The sequence below is a fragment of the Phalaenopsis equestris genome, unplaced genomic scaffold, assembly GCF_001263595.1.
Source record: "Phalaenopsis equestris unplaced genomic scaffold, ASM126359v1 Scaffold000107, whole genome shotgun sequence".
In the NCBI taxonomy this organism is placed as follows: Eukaryota; Viridiplantae; Streptophyta; class Magnoliopsida; order Asparagales; family Orchidaceae; genus Phalaenopsis; species Phalaenopsis equestris.
Genome location: NW_018164549.1, coordinates 3,903,239 through 3,927,022, shown reverse-complemented (window position 1 = coordinate 3,927,022; position 23,784 = coordinate 3,903,239). Strand labels below are relative to the sequence as shown.

Below are 23,784 nucleotides of genomic sequence, written 5' to 3'. Positions count from 1 at the left end.
TAAAACGAGCATAACACGAACGAATAGATATATTCGTGTTGTTCGTGTTCGAACAAATATTTGTTCGTGTTGTTCGTGTTCGACTTGTTAACTTGATAAACAAGCCGAACACTAGTTTCTTAACGAGCGGAATATGCGTTGATTATTCCTAAAATTAAGTGGTATTTATGTAAATATTTCATATAAAATAAAATATATATATAAAAAAAAAACGAAGATCACGCACCTCTTCTAGTCCTCCCATTAGTTTATTCCCGTCACCCCTGCACCACGCAGCGCAGTCGCTTTTCTCTCACTAGAAAGACCTCGATTAACCAACAATGGTGGCCAAGGAGGTTGCTACGGCTCCAATTGAGCCTGCCGCCGGAGATGGCGGCGAATCACCGGAGGCGAACCCTCTTGCTATTGTCCCCAGCCAAGATCCGCCGATGCCGCGGCGGATGTCGGCGGAGAGCACGAGGAGAGAGGAGGTGGAATCGAAGATATCGGCGTGGGAAGATGAGGAGATCGCCAGAATCACGAACAGGTTCCGGAGGCAGAAGGCCATCATCGATGGCTGGGAAGTAGAGCAGGTGGATAGGGCGAATGCTTGGCTGAAGAGGGTTGAGGTAAGTAATTAGTTCTTGATTCACTTTACCATCAGCTGATTAGAGGTTGATTTTTTATTCTTTATCTTATAGTGATTGTTCGTTCGTTAAATCTTGATTGAAATTATTCTTTCCTTGCTTGGTGGATGGAATAGGAAAGTAACTGGAGGAAAATTAGTGGATGCAGCATCACCATACTTTATCCCGATTATTTGGATCCGATTCATCATTTATGAGATTTCGTTCACCATTTGTCCATAGGAGTTGAATGCGTTAAACAGTCGCGGAACCAGAAATTTTACAAAGAAGGGGCATGATTTCTAAGCAATTATTATCTAATTTACTATCTTCTTCCTCCGACATCTCTTTATCCATTAGAACTACGTGGGCAGTAAGCTTACACATTTTAGGGTGAAGTACTCCTTGAAGTTCTCTTCTAGGAAGGCAGATCGTTCCTCATCCGGTGATCACGCTTGAGGAGAGGCAGTGATGGAGGTTCAATGATTGCTGAGGAGAATGGCAACATGAGGAAGAACAAAAGAAAGATTTTCAATCACCAAATTTCCAAGCAATTAATATCTTATTTACTATCTTCCTAGAGAATCAGTACATGTCCATCATGAATAAATGAACTCATTTATTTTTTGGTAAATTCATGACAAAAGTCAAGACTAACATCTTCCCAAGTGTTGTTAATGGGTTGTAAATTGTCTCGTGTTTTGAGCAGCCCTTTTGTAACTTTAGCAAATATGACACTTTTAGACATTATCTTACATCACATTAGCTTCTGCCAAAAGAAACAGACTTGTAATAGTACCATTGTTGTGTAAACAGACTTGAATCCTTGTAATAGTAACCAACAAGACTATTTGAATCGTTGTGTGCGATGCATTATGATGTTTGAGTTTTCAGCATGTTATTCCTTCAAGGATTCAAGTCCAATGGTGGCAAATTCAATAGAAGCAAAGGGACTTGTTCGTTGACTTAAAGTTTCTGCAATGCAGTTGCATTGTCCTGCTTTAAGTTTTGGGGCAAAGTTGAATTTTGCAAGAACATGACCCATCTAACATGCATGCAATCATATTTTTTTTGGTAAATATAAAAATTGTGGTGCAAATTGAAAATATGGAATTTTTGATGTGAAAGATAGCGTTCCCATTATTTTACTGCTCTCACTATAGAGTGTATTAGAAACGGTGGAGCCTGGTCCACTATGCTTGAACGGTTATTTTGTTTTGGAGAGTCACACCTCTTCACAAATAACCACTCCCGCCTTTCTCTTTTGTGAAGTGAAACATCTCTTCGCTCCCTCCTGTTCGTGATAAAAGCTTCGGATGACACTCCTTGGGTTTTGTAGTCACGCTTTGAGTTCTTCTTCAGTTTTCTTGGGATAGAGGAAGGTTTCCTCGGGGCAGAGGAAGAGAAGTGCAAGGATGAGCATTTCCTTGCAGCAGAAGGAAGAAGAAGGAAGAAGAAGGAAGAAGAAGGAAGAAGAAGGAAGAAGAAGGAAGAAGAAGGAAGAAGAAGGAAGAAGAAGGAAGAAGAAGGAAGAAGAAGGAAGAAGAAGGAAGAAGAAGAATATTGTTCTCCCTAGGCTTCGTCTTGGTGGCTTGTGGGAGAAGAGAAATTGAGTTTATTTCTCTTGTAAGTTTGTCTTCTTCGGTGTATCTCCATGGAGGGTTTTTCCGGTCTTCGGTGTATCTCGGTGTAGAGAGAGAAGAACAGAGAGAGAAGAAGAGAAAGCAACGAAGTGAGAGATTCCTCTTGTAAGTTCCTTAAGTAGTAAAATCCTCTGCAACTCCGTGGACATAGGCAATTTGCCGAACCACATAAATCTATGTGTTCCGCTGTGGTGGTGTTACCTTTTTTCTTGTGTGAATTTTTCTCGTTCTATTTTTTCGCTTCGTCGATCGTTCTCTTGTTTGATTTATATATATCATATCATCTGGTGTATTTATAGATCTCACAATAACAATAACTGGTATTAGAGCGTGGTTTCGGATCTGAGGAAGACTGATGACTGCAGATGAAGTGAATGTTTCTGGGACCAAAAAATTTGATGGCACAGATTTTGGTTATTGAAGAATGCAAATAGATGATAATCTTTATGGGAAGAAACTCCATCTTCCGTTATTAGGGAAATGACCTGAAAGGATGGATGAAGCTGAATGTGATTTGGTGGATCGACAAGTTCTGGAGGTTATTCGATTGACCTTATCGAGATCCATTGCACATATAGTTGTCAAGAAAAGGATGACTGCAGATCTCATGGCAGCCTTATCAGGTATGTATGAAAAACCATCGACGAATAACAAGGTGTACTTGATGAAGAAGTTATTCAATTTGAAGATGACGGAATGTGTTTCTGTTGCTTAACACCTGAATGTTTTTAATATTATCACAAATCAATTGTCGTCTGTGAAAATTGATTTTGATGATGAGATATGTGCACTGATCTTATTGGCTTTATTGTCAGATAGCCGAGAAGCCATGAAGACAGCAGTTAACAGTTATGCAGGTAAATCTAAACTGAAATACGATAATATTCGTGATTTGACTTTGGTTGAGGAAGTTCGCAGGAAAGATTCTGGCGATATCTCGGGTTTAAGTTCGACATTGAATGTTGATTTCAGTGGGAGATGACAGAACATAAACAAACTTCAGTTGGTCTTCTGCAGTGAAGACAGAGGCTTTGAGTTGCAGAGACGGAGGATACATGTTGAAGAAAAATGTGACATCGCTAGTGAAGGATATCAGTTTGAGGAAGGAGATGTTGCAGCCTGTGTACCGGTCTCAAAGTGGGAGAATTGTTAGAAACGGTGGAGCCCGGTTCACTATGCTTGGGCGGTTACTTTACTTTGGAGAGTTACACCTCTTCACAAATAACCACTCCCGCCTTCCTCTTTTGTGAAGTGAAACATCTCTTCGCTCCCTCCTGTTCGTGATAAAAGCTTCGGACGACTCTCCTTGGGTTTTCTAGTCACGCTTTGAGTTCTTCGGTCTTCTTGGGGCAGAGGAAGAGAAGTGCAAGGAGGAGCAGTTCCTTGCCGCAGAAGGAAGAAGAAGATTGTTCTCCCTAGGCTTCTTCTTGGTGGCTTGTGTCTGGCTTCTTCTTGGTGGCTTGTGGCAGAAGAGAAATTGAATTTATTTCTCTTGTAAGTTTGTCTTATTCGGGATATCTCGGTGTAAAGTTTTTTCGGTGTATCTCGGTTTAGAGAGAGAATAACAGAGAGAGAAGAAGAGAGAGAGCAACGAAGTGAGAGATTCCTTTTGTAAGTCGAGGTGATCAACTGATGTAAATTCTTAAAATAGTAAAATCTTCTGCAACTCCGTGGACGTAGACAATTTGCCGAACAACATAAATCTGTGTTCCACTGTGGTATTTCTGTTTTATGGTGTGAATTTTTCTCGTTTTATTTTTTCGTTTCGTCGATCGTTCTTCTGTTTGATTTATATATATACCACATCAACTGGTATATTTATAGATTTCACAACAACAACAGAATGCTCATCCTATAGTATATAATTCCTGGTCATATATTGACCATTATTACTTTGTTGCATTTCTCATAAAAAAATTCTATCGGTTTACCTTCATAGGAGAGCACTGCACCAATGCCTATAGCAGATGCATTAGCTTCAATTTGGAAAGATATCTCTAAGTTTGTTATTACGAAAATTTGTATAGAGCATGATTGCTCTTTTATAGATTTAAAATCATGTTATTGTTTAGCGCCCCCATAGAAAGATTTTTGCTTCACACAGGCTGTAATGGGAGCCATGATCATAAGCAAGACTTAAATATATTGCTTATTAAAATTTGCGAGTCCATGAATGGTTAGCCTTGATGGGATTGTCGAGACTTTTTCGGATCTACTTGGATTTGTTGTGTGCTAATGATGAAGCCTGGGAGGTGAGTTTTGTTACTGGTAAATTCACATTTGGGGAGATTATTGTATAATTTTTATTTTGAAAAAGTGGTGAATATCATCACATGGTGTTGAAGATTGGATGCCGTACAAGTGCTGAAGATCAAGATATCATTAACATAAGCAACATATAATTTTCCAATGAAGCATTTTAACATCTCATTCATGTATCTTATGAAGTACTTAATCTGTTACATAGGCCAAATGCCATTATTGTCTGTCTACCATACAATCCTTATCTAGTCTCAAAGGAGGTTTTCCATTCGTCTCTCGCACGTATATAGATTTGGTATTAATTGTTTCTTAAATGTAATTTGGAGAAGCTAATGGTCTATAGATCTCCAATCTTATCATTGGGAGATGACACTTTAAATTAATTTTGTTTCTTGCTATGTTGTCTACTAAAATTTGTTATTTGCTATCCATTTTTGGACTAATATTGCGGGCACCACACAAGTACTAAAAGTACAGCAAATTAATTATTTCTTTGGGAGATCATCGCATATTTTTTTGTAAAATTATTTATAAATTTTTATATTTCTTGAGGCTCATATTGCAATGTGGTAAGGAAATTTGAAGGAAGTTACTCCGATGTTGAGTAGATCTCATTATTGTTAGTTGTTCATATAGGTCGTGAGGTGTGATTCCTCTAAATTGTTGTAACAAGTTATGAATCATAACTGGAGTCTTTGCTTCCATGCAGTGCTGTTCAGTCTTAAGTAATTAAGAGTGCATCATGTCGTGATTGTTTTAATCAGGCGATTAGTCTCTGAAGTGGCAATAAAAGGTATTTATTCATGGAGTTTTGGAGAGCTGTATTTTCGCCTTGCGCACAAAATTCCCTGCCGTAAAAAGGGACCAAAACGAACTCCTTTTTAATTTGTTTAAAATGGACTCCATATCTACCATGTTTCTTGTGACTGGTTGTTGTTCTATTTTGTTCAGATTTTATTCAAGCATTGAGACGATAAAAGGTTTCCATCTAAGCACTCACCGGTTTATGTCTTTGAAAGCTAAGTTGATATTTAGAGATAGAGCATTTGTTCATAATCCGAAGGTAGAAAATATATCTACAGCGGTTGATTCCATGAGGTTGCGTTAGATCTAATTCAAATCCATTGCGTTAGATCTAATTCACACATAATTTTTAAGATGTTAAATGCTAAGAAAAATGTAAAGAAGATCAAAGAAAATTTACAAAATTCATTTGAATCGGTGCAATTATGTCAAGAATAAAAGTATTAAAACTGATGCATGTCAAATCTAAGAAGGTTGGATTAACTGTCTTATCAAAGGCATATTAAAATTAGTATCAGTTGATTATCAGATGGTAAAGGATAGAATAAATTAATAAGTTGTATCATGTAAAACGTAGTGTAAATTATACATTAATAAGGTGAACGGATAAGCTAAATACTGGAAGGATTAAGAAATAAAAATGTAAATCCTATATAACATAGTCAGACAACATGCCGAATGAATTATGCAAAAAGGCATTTATATCTTAAATAGCTCTTACTAGGAATGAATGCAGAAATAGAGTTCATGATAGCAACCTAAATAATTATGATAAAATTATTTATGGTGAATAATCCAATATCACAACTTTTGTGCAGATACTCCAAAAAAGAATTGTCTATAAAATAATTTGCTGATCACAGTCACATAAGTTAGCCTTCTTTTTTTGATAAATTTCTGGTTAGATTTACCAAAGTTTTCCAAAAAGGAAAAAAAAAAGAACAATTTTACCTTTTATCCTTCAAAGTTTTTACACTATTCCTTTCTTGTGGACCAGAGGAAGCTGGAGGAGAAGAGAGCGAAGGCATTAGAGAAAATGCAGAATGAGGTGGCTATTGCACGGCAGAAGGCAGAAGAAAGGAGAGCAGAATCAGAAGCTAAGAGGGAAGAGAGGCTTGGAAAGGTGATTGAGATTGCGAGGGTGATGAAAATTTTCGGGAGGGATCCTTCGAAGCGATCCTTTTTCAAGCCATAGGTGACACATCCTACTTGTTTTAAAGTTTTATTGTATTATTTTATGTTAGTTGGATAACAAGCATGAAATGCTTGTATAATTGTAATTAATTTGCTTTTGTTTTGAATCGTATGATCTTTGGGAACATTTTGTTGAATAAATTTTTATTACTGTTTAGAATATATAATTTTTTCCAAGAGCATTCAAGCTTTCTCTGTACATCTCTTACTATCAAGACTTGCTTGAATGGATAATGCTCATCTAGCACTATGTTTAGATTTCATCTATCCAATAATGCTCAAATTTTATTTAACCAAGTTAGGAGCATAGCCACAAGATTCAGATTATATGCCCTGATTTAGTTGTAGCTTTTGACCTCTTGTACCACATTCACAATGTCATATTCGAAACGATCATCCGCACCAATTCTTTCATCTCAATAGCATCATCCTTAATCTTTCACAAACGAAGAATAAAGACCATCTCAATTTGATTATTCGGCAGGCATCAAAAGATTGTGCTTCTTATTCTCTTGCTTGCAATGAAGTCGAATGAGTTCTGCCCCTGCAAACACATACTTTTGCCTTCTCTGGTGAACTAACATCGTCATTATTATGCCACTTTCGGCACGATTGTAATCAACTCTTAGCAATCAATTCATTTGTTATTTGCATTGTCTTTGTGTACCAGTCATTTTATTATTGAATCTTCTCTAATTGAAGAAATAAACTCAAGGTTAGATCACAAGTTAGAGCATTATCAAGTAAAAAAATGGTTAGGAGATTGTATATCTAAAGAATAAAAACACTCTTTTGAAGATGAAGATACTCTTTGTTCTGAAATCCCATAACTTGTTTGTTAGAATCTAAAATGAGAGAAAAGTAAAGTAAATCAAGCTCAAATTCTATCCACATATAAGGTTTTATACATATATGTGTCATTCCATATTAGACAACTAGCATAACTTAGATGTTGAGTTGTTTGACTCAATTAAGAAACAATTTTGTTTCCCAAAAGAAATCTCTTGGCATAGAAAAGCTCCACACTATAAGTTTAGAGCTTTCATGATAACCTTCTCATTATTCTCTTGGTGAGGTAAGATCATTTATTAGCCTTTTGTTTAATGCTCCTTAGAGTTCCCTTTGCATCTTTTCTAAATTCCCTCTCATGAAAAATTATGAGAAATCATGAAAGAACCTTTACCAACCATGGAACATCATATGCATGACAAATCATGAATATGAATCGTGTCAAAAGCTCGTTCAAATGTATGATGTAAAGATTTATATTGACTCATACCATTTTAATGATAATTTATATATACGACAATTGATTGAATTTTTGACATATATATAATCGGTGTTGACCTTTTGAACGATAAAAGTGTTGCTAATTCTCCCCACCGATCTGCATTATGTTTACTTGGATGATTGTTTGACAAATTGATTGAGCTAATTAGTTTTTGATGCACCCTCTAAAAGTTGAACTGATCAAAGTTCAAGAAAAGGTAGAACCAAGCCAAAACTAGAATTTAGTTTGATGTTGATAAACAAAATCAGTATATCACAATTTAAATTGAGAGTCAAGCACAACTAAAAAATAGTTATTTAAATTCATTTTTACAATGATTTCTCAATATGTATGAAATTTTGATTTTACCTTATTAACCATATTCCTGACATCATAGTCCTAAATCAATTTCCAAGCCTGAAAATGCATAAGAGCACTACTATTTCATAAAAGAATACATTTGAAGTAACATATAATGATCTAAAAATATGTAAAGTTGAAATCTATTAGTGCCTTCATATATCTCACAACTGCCCTACATGATGAACAAAATACCAAACCTCTTTAACACCATCTTATATGATTTAGTTTATGGTAAGAGCAATAAATCATTTATGTAAAAACTTACCATCAAGAACACTTCCTCTTTTATAAAAAAAGAATATAATTTTGTTGTTCAATTTCCAATACTCATTAATATAATGCCCAATGAGATATGTATAGTTAATTATTTGAATGAGCGTCCATATATCAAAGGTTAAACAAACCTCTCTATTTGAATTTTTGAAATCTTGTTTCAAGATGGTCATGTCATCCAACTAGATTCTATAACAATCGTGCATGAGAGTGCATCAAGGAAAAAAAGTGAAATATTGGACTACATTACAATATGAAGTACTTATACTTCTAGCCCTTAATGTGTTTGAAGGGTAATTCATCTACAATAACTTTTGTAACTAAAGCTTTTCCAACATTTGCTTGGAGAAATGTTATGCCTTAAGGCTTCTACCACTTTCCTCTACTTTTTCACTGGATTGCTTCATCAATTGAGGTTGATTTGATTCAATATTCTGGGATTTCCTTTGATAACTAGAAAGACATGTCTATAAATATTAATTTCATTAAATTAGAATCTTTTTTATACGATCATTATATTTACTAATTTTTTCTCGACTACTAATTCTATACTCTAGTAGAATGATCATATAGTTTTGAAATTGGCCTAAATCTTTATCTTTTTCTCCTCTAAGACTGAGAGCTTGCTACTTACACTGTAAGCGCCTTGTAAAATTGGTTTGTTGTGTAGAGATATAAAGTCATGAAGAACTAGCTCTAGCTACACTACTACCTTATCATGACATGAAAATAGAATTAATATGTTAGCTAATAAAGAATGTGCTTGTTTTTAGTGTTCATTAACTTAAAAAAAAGCAAATGATTATGAGAAAAAAATTGATGGAACTCTTTGCTTATGAAAGGAGTGTTATTTGCCAACTCATAAGTACAAATAAGATAATTCTTAAGATTACTAAAATCCATATATAAATAGAAGAAGTACTAATCTTTATATATTGAAAAATATCATTTGATTACATAAACATCTTATTTATGATGACATGTTAACTAAGACAATAAATACATGTCTTCTTAATACTTATAGTTATGCTCATTTAATTGCTTTTGTCATTTATTTACATTCTAAAGCAACTTAAAAATATTTATGATGCAAGTACTAAATCTAAAAGCATAAGCCCTTAAAGAAAACAAAATTTGAGTGAAAGTTAACCAATATATTGGTTGCAATTCAAATTGACTCAACTTTGTCATTGGCAACCTCTCATCATCTAATTACCTCAGAAATCATAATAAGAGCTTAGAAAGATCTTATTGGCTAATTATGTAACTAATTACTCATCTTTAGTCAAAATTTGAATATTTCTTGCTAAAAAAATTATCTCAAAATTTTATATTGTATCTCAAGATTCTTATCGGATGATAAAAAAATTAATGATTTATCATAAATTATATATATATATATATATAGTGACATTTAGGGCTGTCAAAACGACTCGTTGTTCGCGAACAACTCTTGTTCGACTCGTTCGCCAAGTTAACGAACCAAACACAAACAATATTTATTCGTTCATGTTTGACTCATTTTGGCTCCAAATACTACTAATCAATTATATATATATATATATATATATATATATATATATATATAATGTGAAATATTTTAAAAAAAATTAATTGACCACAAGACTACAAAATTTTATAATCAATTAAAAGTATTAATGAAGAAAATAAAATATAAATTATTAATTTAGATTCAAATGATGTTTTAAATCTTGACCCAATCTTTAATATCTTGTGACTACGTGATTAGGGTTGTCAAAATGACTCTTTGTTCGTGAACGGCTCATGTTCGGCTCGCTAAATAAAGGAGACGATCATGAACACACTTTTTGAACTCGATATATAAACAAGCAGAAGAGGAACTCGTTGACACCCCTTGTGACATTCAATTAATTCCCACTTCATTTTTTTTCTTTTTAATTTTACCACAATTAGCACGCAACTATTTTTCTCAGTCCATCTCCTTCCATCCCGCGGTCTGAGGAACCTTCTTTGCGGCTTCGATTCTGAGCTCACGCTGCCGGCAAGCAAAAGCCCAGAAAATCCCCATCGGCGAGATGACAAAATCGGTGACGGAGAAAAAGAGGGTCCGGCGGGCGCCGTCGAACAGCGCTAGAGATCTCTCGGATAGCGAGTATAAGGTTCTTGTTCTCCTTTCTTTTCGTCAGAATTTCAATGTATTATACTAATTGATTCTTCTGTCGGAGTAAGGAGCGGATCGGATCTGTGGGGATGGATGCGTAGGGGAAATGGAATGAGATCTGGTTGTATTCGTCTTTCTTTTACGGTTTTGGGATGGGATTGATTTGGTATTAGTGATTAATAGTTTGAATTGGTGATTAATTCGGTCAGGGCGTGTTTCTTGTTGTGGAGTTTTTTTCGTATAGATAGGAGGATCTATCGGTTGTAGGGTATGTTCTGATTATCGGTTGAGAGCTTGTAGCATTGATTAGTTTCTATGAAGGGTTTCTAGCCTTTATTAGTTTATAAGAGAGGTATTTTCTCTCCTTGGAGGGGTTTCACGTCAGGGGGATTTGTGCTTCTTGTTGAGGTTTTTGCCTGATTGGGTTTCCTTGGGCATGAAATCTTTCAACCCGGAGCATTTTGATACGATTCATTGCAATTTTCCCGGAAAATTAGGGCAAACACAATTTTTCTTCAACAATCTAAACAACTTGACAGCCAACAAGAATAAAAAGATAAACACATATAATTCCAGAGTTAGGCGATCTCTCCGAATTCCTATAATTCAAGAGCTAGGAAATCTCTTTGAAATCATAAACCTAAGACTCACAACTCAATCTCATGCATAACTCTAACCCTAGATATAACAAGTCTATTGGTACTTAATAGTAATACCAATAAAAGACTAAATTGCTCTTAGGCATACAAAAGAAAAATTTGCCCCTAGGCTAGGTGCCAATGTAGCAATACTCCCCCAAAAGACACATTGTCCTTAAGATGAGAAAAAAGAGAGTGTTCTTACTCCTCCATCATAGTTGTCTTTTTCTTCATTCTCTGCCCCTTCATCATGAACTTTGAAAACTTGTATTTTTTTATCCTTGCAACGGTGTCCTGGGATAAACTTCTCATCATACCGTAAACATAACCTTTTGGCTCACTTTTCCAGAATCTCTGTCTCTGTAAGGTGCTTGAGTATCTCGATCATGATTCATTATTTGTGTCCCCTATAGCCTCCCTTTGGACTTCCACTGTTTGGACTTTTGGTTCCGTCATGGTTGTAGTACTTCTGCGTTTTAGTGTTGCTCCTGCTGACTTTCTTCATCTGAGCTAGCTCGATCGCACCTTCAATCCCTGTAGTCTCAATAGTCAGAGTGATGCTCATATGTTAGTTAGGCTTTAGCTCCTTCATGAAATTTTCGTCCAATCCCGCTTTAGGTGTTCCTCTCAATTGTCCTGACAATAGCTCAAATATCTTCATGTAATTCATGACAGTTTCCTCTTGAGTTAAAACATAGTATTGCTCGTGTAGGTCTCCTTCCTGAATTGCTCGAAAACGTTTCAACAAACAATCATTGAATTTGTCCCATGATTGAATCTGGTATCTAGCATCCCTCTACTGAAACTAGGCTATATCTTTCTCTTCCAAACATAACCATACCAACATGAGTATCTCCTGCCTATCTAGTTCATTTTCCTCAAAGTTTCGCTCCTCGATACATCCACCCATGTGCATCTTCCCCTTCAAAAATTGACATCTTTAACTTCTTAACTCTAACATCGCTACCCCAACTTTCTCTTATTTCTCTATTTCCCCAATATATTGAGGATAAAACTCCCTTCTTCGATTATAGCCATATCCCCTCCCTACTTATCTCCTTTATTCTTCGTGCTCCCCATATCTCTTGCATGATCTTCTTTCCATGTTTCAGCCCAAGCGCCTTCATTAGGAATCTCTAATCCACTCCCAATCTGAGCCTTGGGAGCGTTTCGTGATAGTATATATTTTTCTATTCATGTTCTTCATGTCCATTCTTTTTTCCTTTAGAATTTGCAAATTGAACCACTGGCTGGATATTGGATTGCATCTCAACGAGTCTCTTTATTTTTTCTAGCATTTCTCCCATCCTCTTAAATCAACCCGTCATTCGGTTCTCCATGAAAGAAAATCTATCTTCTATAGCGGCGAACATTTTTTCCATTCCTGATTTGATTTGACTGATCTCTTCCTCTAAATTCTTCTATAAATTATCTACGTAATTTTTTTCGCTCATGAAGAAAATTTTTATATGCTGAATCGAGCGACTATTTCACAAGTCAGTGATCAAGGATCGCTTCAATCCGGTTGTGGCTTCCCAAATAGCTCCAATCGAAACCGTTTGGTATTTGCGGTCCTGTCTTCCCAACTAGTTTGGAATCATGATTGCCGCATGAGGGAAAAGCTTGGACAGGAGAAAGATGGGAGTTACAAAACAAGAACAAGAGAAATTCAGGAGTTTCACGTCTCTATATGTCGCTTCCTAGTTGCTACTTTTCCATGTAGCTTTGATCGCGACTCCATCGGGTAAATGACGTGGGAGGAAGAGAAAAAATGGGAGTTTTGGGTCTTTGTATGCCACGGTTTTGTAGTTACTTCACAGCTAGATTGGTCGCAGCTGGATCTCAAGGACGGAGTAAGAGGAGAAAAGTCGCGGCTCGTCACTGTAAGCCCTGATCACATAGCCTTAGCCCTAATAACGACCGCTTCTAGAGAGTACAAAGCGGAAGGAGGTGGGTTTCGGGTCTAATTATGCCGCAATTCTTCCCCACGCAGCGAACCTTCTCGATAAAACCACAACTGTCTAGCTCTACTTTGTTGCCTTCTCCAGGAAGCCGCGAGTCTGTCATTGCCTTCTTCTGTAAGCTACCTGCCCTCCGTTGCCCGTTGCTTTCTAGTTCATGTGATTCGCAACTACAGATCCCATCGATGTCTTCCCAGAACACCGCGAGCCCAAGTGTTTTTTCCCAACTACTTCCAATCACGAGTCCATCGTAAGTTTCAATCACGGCGGCGGCGTGATCCAGTGGGGGGGGGCAGATGTTTGTATCAGAAAGTTCGATCTCCATGATTTTAAAGATTCCATATTTCAGATTTTAGCAGGATTGACGAGGCTTTGGTAGCAATTTGATATGATTCATTGTGATTTTCTCGAGAAATTAGGGCAAGCACAATTTTTTTCGACAATCCTAACAACTCAACAAGAATATAAAGATAAAACACGTATAATTCAAGAGGTAGGCTATCTCTTCAAATTCCTACAATTTGAGAGGTAGGAAATCTCTCCCAAAATCTAAGACTCACAACTCAATCTCATGCATAACCTAAATTCTGGACATAACAAGCCTATTTATATCCAACAATAATAATAATGATAAAAGACTAAATTGCCTTTAGGCGTACGAAAGATAAATTTGCCCTTAGGCTAGGTGCCAATACAACACACATTAAGCTGAAATTTTCATGAATATTTTCTTATGTATCGTGATGTCTGATGACGTGCTCGGCACCATCCACAATCTGGAGTATTGCTTCATTGTATTTGGTTGCTTTACTGGGCACTGTTTATTGAATCAGATATTTCACTTTGTGGATAGAATTTAAATATGCATGCAAAGTGAGAACAAAGGAAAGAAGAACTGTGGTTGGAGAATGTTTTGATTTAGTTTGTAAGCAGTTTTTTAGAATTTAGAAATATTTTCAGGTGTTTGAAATCTCACTTGTAAAATTCATGAATAAGTTAAAATAGACCTTAGTTTTTGGAGGATGGCTAAAAGGAAGTAAAATAATGTTGATTTTTTTTTAAATTTACCGTTTATTTGTATTTTTTCCTTATTTTTTGTTTTCTTTTGTATTTATTCCTTAAAATAGTTAGGGGCACGACATGCAGAAAAATCAAGAGTTGTATTTGGGAAAGATTTGCCAAGAACGATGGGGAAGTTGAAAGGCATTTTGGTTGAAAATTAAAGGAAATATGCAAAATATTATAGCACCTAGCTCTAAAATTAATTTGTTGTAGCGTTGAAATAGAGGTGAGCTATGGACATGCATGTTAGGATAGTGATAAAATTTCAAGCAAAATCAAATGAAGATGAGACAACAAACATATAAAAAATCTCAAACATATTACACGAAATTCCATGGCTCAGTGAGATTCAACTATGTTCATAGCTGCATAAAAATTAAATATTTTATGAAGCTTTAAAAGGAGATATTTGGAGAATTTACACTTCATATGAATAAGGACAAATATATCACTTTATTTGTATTAATGACCGTTGGGGAACACGACTATATGTAATAAAGATGAGGGCTAAACATGGATACTTAGATTTTGGTGTTTTTTCTTCTCTCTTATCTTCTTGGTTGTGAGACTTCATCACGATGTCTTTTTATTTGATTGATCATTAGCAATACCTGTAATGGAGAATAAGCTCAATGCCCATAACAATGATGCTTCTTGTCTAACTCTCTTTAATCCTAGAATCTATCATTAAATCATGAATGTTTGACATTTGCATATCTTCTGCCTTGTAAGGGTAATTTGTCCGTGAAGGTTCCTTTAGCACATTCCTTGAAGATCATATTCACAAGAAAGAGGAATTGTAAGATGAGATCTTTCAGCTGCTGATTAAAAATTGCCAACTAGTGCCCCTTATAGCATAACCATATTGGAGCTTGTTCTTGTGAGATTAATTTTATATGAAGGGCGGGGGTGGGTCGAGGACACTACATTTGTATAGTAACCTCTCATCGCCAGGATATAATTCTACCCTTGCCGATTCGTGATGACCACCACGATACAACCAACTTCATGATGACCACCACGTCACGACCAACTTCACTTCTTTATTTATTCCTTAAAATAGTGAGGGGTAGGAGTTACAACCATGTGGAAAAATCAAGGGTTGTACGTGGGAAATATTTGCCAAGAGTGATGGGGAATTTTGGTTGAAAATCAAAGGAAAGATGCAAAATATTATAGCACCTAGCAATTTGTTGTGGCGTTGAAGTAGAGGTGAGCTATGGACATGCATGTTAGGATAGTGATAAAATTTTGAGCAAAGTCATTTGAAGATGAAATAACTAACAAATAAAAAATTTCGAACATATTACACAAAATTGCATGGCTGAGTAAGATTCAACTATGTTCATAGTTGCATAAAAATTAAATATTTTATGAAGCTTTAAAAGGAGACATATGGAGAAGTTACAATTCATATGAATAAGGACAAATATATCACTTTATTTGTATTAATGACTGTTGGGCAAGATGACTATATGTTATAAAGTTGAGGGCTAAACATGTATACTTAGATTTTGGTGTTTCTTCTTCTCTCTTCTCTTCTTGGATGTGAGAGACTTCATCTAGATGTCTAATTTTTGATTGATCATTGGCAATATCTGTAGTGGAGAATAAGCTCAATTGCCATAACAATGATGCTTCTTGTCCAACTCTTTTTACTCCTAGAATCTATCATTAAATCCTGGATGTTTGACATTTTGCATATCTTCTGCCTTGCAAGGGTAATTTGTCCGTGAAGGATCCTTTAGCACATTCCTTGAAGATTATATTCACAGGATAGAGGAATCGTAAAATGAGATCTTTCGGCTTTTGATTAAAAATTGCCAGTTAGTACCCATCATAGCATAACCATATTGGAGTTTGTTCTTGTAAGATTAATTTTATATCAAGGACGGTGGTGGATCAAGGACATTATACTTGCATGGTAACCTCTCATCACCAGGATAGAATTCTACCCCTGCCAATTCATGATGACCACCACGACACAACCAACTTCACTCTCCACACAACCTTCAAATATATGTAAGAACTCGCCATAAGGGATTGATTGTTAGCTCGTATAATACATTGATTTGAGCCCAATGAGCTCCAAATCAAACATTCAAAATCATAATTAGAAACTTCTTGAGGTCATTGATGGTTCAAATGTCCTTCAAATTTAGTGTGCTTCTGGCTAAAATTTTATTTCCATAAAATGAAATTTTTAAGCAAATATCACAAAATTTTGTTGAGATATTTACAAACTTCAAATCATCAAGGGGGACTTTTTAAGACCATTCAATGAAATGTCCACAATTATGATATAAATGACCCAGACACCCTATAAAATTTTATAAATAGGTTTTTTTTACTCATATTGGAGAGGATTTTCAACAATGTGAAGTCTTGGATTAATTGAGAAAATCAGAGCTCCATTTTGTCATACACTATTTGCAGTCGCCTATTGATAGCACCTGTTGGCAATAGTTGCCGCCTGTTAATCGTAAACATTGATGCTCACCATTTCTCATCCATTACCACTCACTATTGATGGATGCTGATGTTCGCTATCTTTTGCCGTTGGCCGATGATTATGATATTTGCCAACTGTTTGTCATCATCAATAGTTGATCGATTTTGATTTCCAGTCTTGTCCAACTACTGTCCACCATTGACCGACATTAGCAATCATCTTCGTTTGTCTACTGTTAATGTTCTTGCTTGTCATTGTTTGATATTAATACACGCTAATGCTTGCCATTTTCTTATGCCAATGTCTGTCATCTTCAACGTTGCAGTATTTTTTCAATATGCATTGAACCATTTTAAATGATTTAGGTTTGTTGTTTTTTTGTGTTATTCATGTAAAAAAAAATTCATCTTCTATGTGTAAGATTTTTGTGCAATGCTGCGACGATAAATTTATCTGACTCAGTGAATATTCTAGCAAAAAAATGATTATTATTATTTTCGTCAGATTATTAAAATAATATTTTATGGTGGAATTTGTTAAATTTGTTGAACTATTTGTCGGTCAACTTTTTGATTTGAAAATAATTTTTAAATTTAATTTAATATAAAAGGTATGTAAATTGAGTTTTGAAAGTAGTATGTTTTAATTTTCAAAAAATGAGACCAAATAGATCTCATTAGTTTAATAGTTTGCATAATCGTGTCTGATACCGCGAATACTACACATTCCCGAAAGATAAGTGTATACTTCGGCGATGGACCCAATCTTGCAAACTAAAAGATTTGTGAGATCCGTTTGACATGCGAACCTTTTATGTATTACCGAAAAGTTCTCCTATCGAATATAAAGATTAAGTAAGATTTATTTTACCTGTGCTCCAAGTTTTCTATAGAGACAAACCTCTACAGTTAATTACATCCCAAATAATAGTGGGTCACTTGAGAAAACTCTCGATAATGATCAAATGTACTAGTTTTTAAGAATTTAAAGTTTAGGTTTTCACGGTAGGGCATGAAAAATAAGTGAGAGTGACTCAAATAAGAACAATTATTTTCAGGAGTCCGAAGGAAGGAAAAAGTAGAGAACGTCACATCTCCTAAGGAGAATCCTTTGACTTCCCAAACTATCCTATTATGTGGCTGCGTTTTCGAGATAAAGTTATTTGAGTGTTCAATCCTGCCAATTTTATTATTTGGGACTTACATTTGCATAATACCCGATCATGCAAATAGCTCATAGAGAAAGGAGAGTTTACGTCGTACCGGACAACAACCTCGGAACCTAAAACGATTTAGGATTTATGTTGCACAACAAAGTTGCACAGAAGCCTAAAGAGGGTGTGAAAGTTCACGTCGCGCTGGATGAGTTTCCTCGAAGTCCTATGGGTTGTTATTGTTTAAACTAGTGAGAGATTGCTGAAGAAGATCCTCTTGTTGCTCGATCTAAGTTTCTTGCCGTGCTGCCTACAAATTTGGCTCCAAGCTCCTTGTTGAAGTAGCAATCCTAAAGTCTAAGGTTCAAAAGATTTTACCAATTATATTTCAAAGTTTTGGTTTTGTTTTCATTCAAACTTTATGGGGGGTTAAAATTGATTAGAGACTGATCAGGATCCCACCGTTCCCTTATTCCGACACCACTGTTTTCTTTTGAGTTCACATAGCCCAAATAAGTTGTTAAACTCATTTAAACTGAGAAGATCTCATTAGCAACCATGCGTTATCTCATTCGAGGGACTCTTGTAAATTCAAAAGTACGTGTTATGTTTTTGTTTTGTTTTGAAAATTTTATGTAATTTTTGAAAATTATTTTGTTTTTGAAAATGAAATTGCAACCGGGCATACGTGATATATATTAAAGCAAGAGTAAATTATAGTGATAAAAAATGACAATAAATAAACTGTACATGCGTATCTGTCATCTTCTCGTTATTCTCGCTGTGTGGTTAGCTCATAGAACATAATATATATTGCAGGAAATTTAAATAAATTGCAGAAAAAGAAAGAAAACAAGAATTCTAGTGTAAAAATTCTAGTGTAAAAAACAACAAAATGAGTCGTAACAACAGCTAGGAACTCTAGACAGTGATCCTAAGGCTTACTACAACTTCAGACAACAACTAGGAAGCCCAAACAGTGATTCTAGGACTTCTTATGACTCCAGACATCAACTAAGAACCCCAAACAGTGATCCTAAGGCTTCCTATGACTCCGGAGAGCGACTAGGAACCCCAAATAGTGATCCTAAGGTTTCCTACTACTCTAGACAGCATCGAGGAACCTCAAACAATGATCTTAAGGCTTCCTATGGCTCCGGACAGCAGCTATAAACCCCAAACAATGATGCCAAGGCTTCCTACAACTCCGGACAGCAGCTAGGAACTCCAAACAACAATTTAAAAGCTTCAAACAACACCTTACAACACTTAACATCTCCAAACAACAATTTAAAAGCTTCAAATTGCAATTAAAAGCCTCAAAACGATGGACAAACCGACACTTAAATGGGGCATCAAACCCCCTAAAAAACAATACATGAATCAACACCCGAGTGACATATATAGCTTCTAAAATCAGCTAGGCAGTCAACCCTTCAATCATAGGTAAAATGATACATCCAAAAGAGATTAAAGCTCATAGTGTTAGATGTGCAAATACCCAACGATTTGCATGCCACATATGTAAAATTTTCCATTAAAGGATAAGGAGCGAAGAATCATTTGATTAAGATATATGGCTCAAAGATAGCAAATTTCATTATCAAACATATGAAATTATCCTCCACCCTTTACAAATGATCACATAAAAAAAAGCTTAGATTTTTGCAAATAGGCCACTCAAAACTTCACTAAGACAAGTGCCCGAAACACTTTAAAAGTCACCCAAAACATCCTATTATGGTAGATTAATTGGGAATGGCAGCAAATGAGTCAAATTTGGATTTATACATGTCAAAGGTTTTACCTCGTCATGGAACTACTGTGCAAGCAAGAGTTTCAACTTAAAATTGCATCAATAAGTAATGTAGAGGTATTTCTCCACTTTGAGAAAGCTAAAAGAAAATGATAAAATTGTCTATGGGAATAACAATAAGCAGATTTTTACCAACATCCAACAGGCAGTCTCCAACCACATATGCCACGAATCAGAGAAACGGGTTTAGGCTTTACCTACTTACCGTGGTTAGGAGCAGAAATGAGAGATGGCGAGGGGGAAGGCGCGCTCTGGGAGAGAACAGAACGGGGAAGCTTGTTGTGCGTGAGGGCAAAATGAAGGTTCGACATCGAGTAATAAAGGGCCGAGCAGGAGTGGAGAGAATGGTGGCTTCAGTCGCGTGAAAGGGACGCAGGCGAGTGAGGGTCTTCGGTCGAGCGCGGGAGTTTTGACGGGATGAGGAAGGCATTGGCTACGGGGAGAGTGAGACGGTCGAACAGGAGGCAGAGGGCTTCGGCTAGGGCTGTGATCGAGAGAGGAAGGGAGTCAGACGAGGAAGGCGATGGCTTCGGGGCGAGTGAGACGAGCCGGACATGAGGCAGAGGGCTTCGACTAGGGCTGTGATCGAGAGAGGAAGGCGATGGCTTCGGGGCGAGTGAGACGAGCAGCCGGGGCTTCGGTGCAAAGAGGGAAGGCGAGATCGAGTGTGAGAGGGAGGGGTTCAGAATCTACCTGTAAGGAAGGGGGAGGCCGAATCCTATAGCCACACTTTCAAAATGTCCGTTATAGGGCATTAGGCAGGGAATTGATGAATTTACATTTGTGGAGGTGTTTTATTTTGCCGGTAATAACTTCCAAATGAATTTAATTAGGGTGAAATTAAATGTATCATTTGAAATTTGAAATATTAAAATTCAAAATTGATTAGCCCTTGTTCAGCCCGAGTCCAGACTGAATTGAATGCGGGTTGAGCCTGAACCCGCGCTCCGCTAATTTTAAAAAGGTGCATCGATTTTCGTGTTGATTGCTCGCTTTCGGAACCATAGTGATATGAGTGTCATTTCTAGCTAAAGTCGATATCCCGGGCGCATCTGCGTAGCCCATTTCGTCATCCGAAGCATTCGAACAAGTTCGCCAATGGTTAGGTCAATTCATGTCAACATTGTGCGTGGTGCATTTAATGTGCAAGTTGCGGCGTTCGTGAGCGTTCGAGTCACTAAGGGTTTCCCTATGATTGCTCCTACTCATGCAGGCACTCGACTTGAGCTTTATTATGACAGTTCTAATCGACTCAGCGAAATGTCGAGGATCCAAAACCACTCATATGAGGCTCGAAGGAGTAAAGAGTTGGCTCAAATTTTCTAAGCGGTGTGGCTCCCAGTACTAGTGTTCTAGGAGGGTCAAATAAGAAAAACCTAAGGCTAGACCTTGGGCTATGAGGAGAGAAGTAAAGACCTCACCCAAAAATGGGTCAACACTATTGCTTGATCAAAAAAATTTGGAAGTGTTGAAATCATTATTATCACTTGGTATCCTGTTTAGATCTGAAGATCTCCTTGATTCAGCGAGTCAAATTTGTCCAAGTGGTGGCAAAGTCAGATCAATTTTAGCCAAGATTTACGTTATGGATAGGATTCTGAGAGTATGAATGAATTTAGCGTCTAAAAAGTGTCCTGTGAAGAATTATAAGTCTCTATGGCTTTCTTCATATGGGCGGTATAAATTCATTTGCATAACAGCAATGATACTTCCTTGCGAGAAACAATACGAGAAGTTGTATTTTAAGTATTTATGGGCTTTAGGTATCTAAAAACATTCTTGCTGCAAAGGAACTAATTGATTTGTAATGTGATTTTTCTTTTTGTTGGAGAACTACTTTATTAACCATTTTGTACAGAATTTTCTCTTTCGTTTTGATTATAATAATTTTTATTTTTGAAATAATTTGGAGAGCCCATTTTAGAGTAATAGCGGTAAGATGTGGTGAAACCAAGCCCACTCTAACTCTTAAGTATGTTGCAAATTCTTTTCTTTTATCTTTTTTCAAAATCATTTTGTTTCTAACTTTGCCATACTTACATTTGCAGCAACCAGCCGAAAAGAAGGATGTATACCAGATTTTTGCTGAGAAGGTTAGAGACAACAAACAATTAAAATCCAGATGGGCTATAATGCAAGAAACAAGGGTCGAGTATTTTAGAGGGAAGGACTTCCCGGTGTTCTTGAGAGATCACCGGGAGGTCAAGGAGATATTAGGGGCGGATAAAGAATTAGATGTGGAGGAAATAGTCAATATTCTTCTTAGTAAGAACCTTATAGTGAGATGTGATCGTGTGGTGAAAACTGTGAGGCCTGGGAAGAAGAAGTTGTCGTCATGGCCTGCACATCTGGAAATACATAATGTAAGTGCCTTTTAATTTTTATGTTAGTTTTGTTTTAATACTTAAGCTTGTTTTTTCTATCATGCTTAAAATGGTTTATCAAGTTTTTTACTCCTTAGTTCAAGTCATTTTAAAAATTTATATTTTACCTCACAAAATTATATGCTGGTTGGATGAAAATTGTTTAAGCACGATGAAAATGTTGATTGATGAATTCCATAAAAAATCTTCTGCTGGTATCATTATGAGTCCTATATCGCTTATTTGGTGAGTTCTTTTCTTGTTATCTTTTTCATCTATATATTTTTTGATTAATTTGCGTGCATGAATGTGTTTGGTCAAAACTCATAGCCTTTGGAATTTATGCTTATGCTGTGAATTTTTATCAATCATTAAATCATCATTGAAGCTCTATATTTTTCTTTCTTTCCATCAAAGGGATTAGTTTTTGTGTAAATTAAAAGTTTGTTTATTATGAATTGCCCGTCGGTGAGTGATTTTACACATGTCATCGTATATTTGCTTTTACAAACCATGAATCCTATGATGTATTTTATCAGATTTAGTATCAGAGTTAGACTTTAATAAAATGTTAAGTAGAAGTGAGCTAGTTAATAGACCATTAAAGAAATGTGATTTTTATAATTAACAAGATCAATTAGTTAATGTGCTCAACTAACAAAATCAAATGGAGATTGAAGATATAAATCAAATTATGGAGTGAATCAACGCTTTGTAAGTAAATCAAGTTTTCTCATAAAACCAATAATTGAATCTAATTTTAATTATGAACATATTCATATGCATATTTACACTGCTATGAGAAGAAATTTATCATGGGAGAAACTATCAAGATAAAGTATAATAGGGTATATGATATTGAAACTGATGGCACTGTATAATATGATATTGAAACTGATGGCAGTTGTAGATGCCGACCTTATGATATAGACAATGACATAACTTTGAAAGTTAAAATTGAGGCGTTCAAATTTGATGATAATTTTTTTTTTCAGATTGGGCAATGCATATAGATAGTTTTTTTGAATTGCAAGCAATGTTGCATTAATTTAATGTAAGATTTACACAAGTAAATTAAATTGGGCAAGCAAAACTTTATTGGACGAATATAAAAAATAAAAATAAATTGAAGAAATTTAGAACTACTTGTGCAGAAATGAATAATTGTTAAAGGAGAAATATCTCCCTTTGTTACATTACTATCAATTGCTTTATACATCTTAATTTAAAATATAAAATAAAAAACTATTACTGAATACATGAGCAGACTTGAGAAATTGTTTTAGCATTCTGAAAAGTTTATTATAATTCCAAAATAATCGAAGATCCTACAGAAACACTTACTAGGTTTAGATCTTGATTAGAATTGACATCAAATGAGAGATGGCCACTTCACATTTCTTCACTTCATTTTGCTTTAGATTTTGAGCAAATAGTAAAAGTTTTATGGGCTTGTCGGCACTATTTTTGGTGTGGGGTTTGCCCGTAAGAAGCTGTCGGCCATCGGAATTTGAAATCCCGTTGCCCGCTTCGGAAGGACGTTTTTTAAAAAATTTAGTTTTGAAAAAAGATGAAGTCAAACTGACCCCATAATTTTCATAGTTTAGATGAAAGAGCGCTTTATCTCAAATCATGTATCTATCCCGAAGGATGAACGCAAGAATTGAGAGTGAGGCTCGATCAAATAAACTAAAGAAAGTTATGACATCCGTTTGGTCTGCGAAACCAATGTATTGACCGACAAGTTCCCCTATTTAATATAAGGAATTAAATAAGGTTTAT

General features: G+C 35.8%; 2 protein-coding genes across 4 annotated transcripts in view; both read left to right on the top strand.

Annotated features, from left to right (window-relative positions):
• The first annotated feature begins 227 nt into the window (after positions 1-227).
• LOC110020892 (remorin 4.1-like) lies at positions 228-6,671 on the top strand. The gene is made up of 2 exons (XM_020719167.1): positions 228-608; positions 6,312-6,671. The coding sequence occupies exons 1-2, from the start codon at positions 321-323 to the stop codon at positions 6,507-6,509; spliced, it is 486 nt and encodes a 161-aa protein (XP_020574826.1). The 5' UTR covers positions 228-320; the 3' UTR covers positions 6,510-6,671.
• A 3,642-nt stretch (positions 6,672-10,313) lies between these two features.
• LOC110020836 overlaps positions 10,314-23,784 on the top strand; it is a 44,881-nt gene continuing 31,410 nt past the window's right edge. For all 3 annotated transcript variants that reach the window (XM_020719096.1, XM_020719095.1, XM_020719094.1), the window contains exons 1-2: positions 10,314-10,555; positions 21,688-22,002. In XM_020719096.1, coding sequence (XP_020574755.1) covers positions 10,472-10,555; positions 21,688-22,002 — 399 coding nt within the window. In that variant the 5' untranslated portion in view covers positions 10,314-10,471. The remainder of the gene's footprint in view (positions 10,556-21,687; positions 22,003-23,784) is intronic.

Bases quoted from the DNA above. Each gene is read 5' to 3' on its own strand.
- LOC110020892 (XM_020719167.1), top strand. From the start codon at position 321: ATGGTGGCCAAGGAGGTTGCTACGGCTCCAATTGAGCCTGCCGCCGGA. The intron at 609-6,311 runs GTAAGTAATTAG...CTTGTGGACCAG, and splicing joins CTTGGCTGAAGAGGGTTGAG to AGGAAGCTGGAGGAGAAGAG.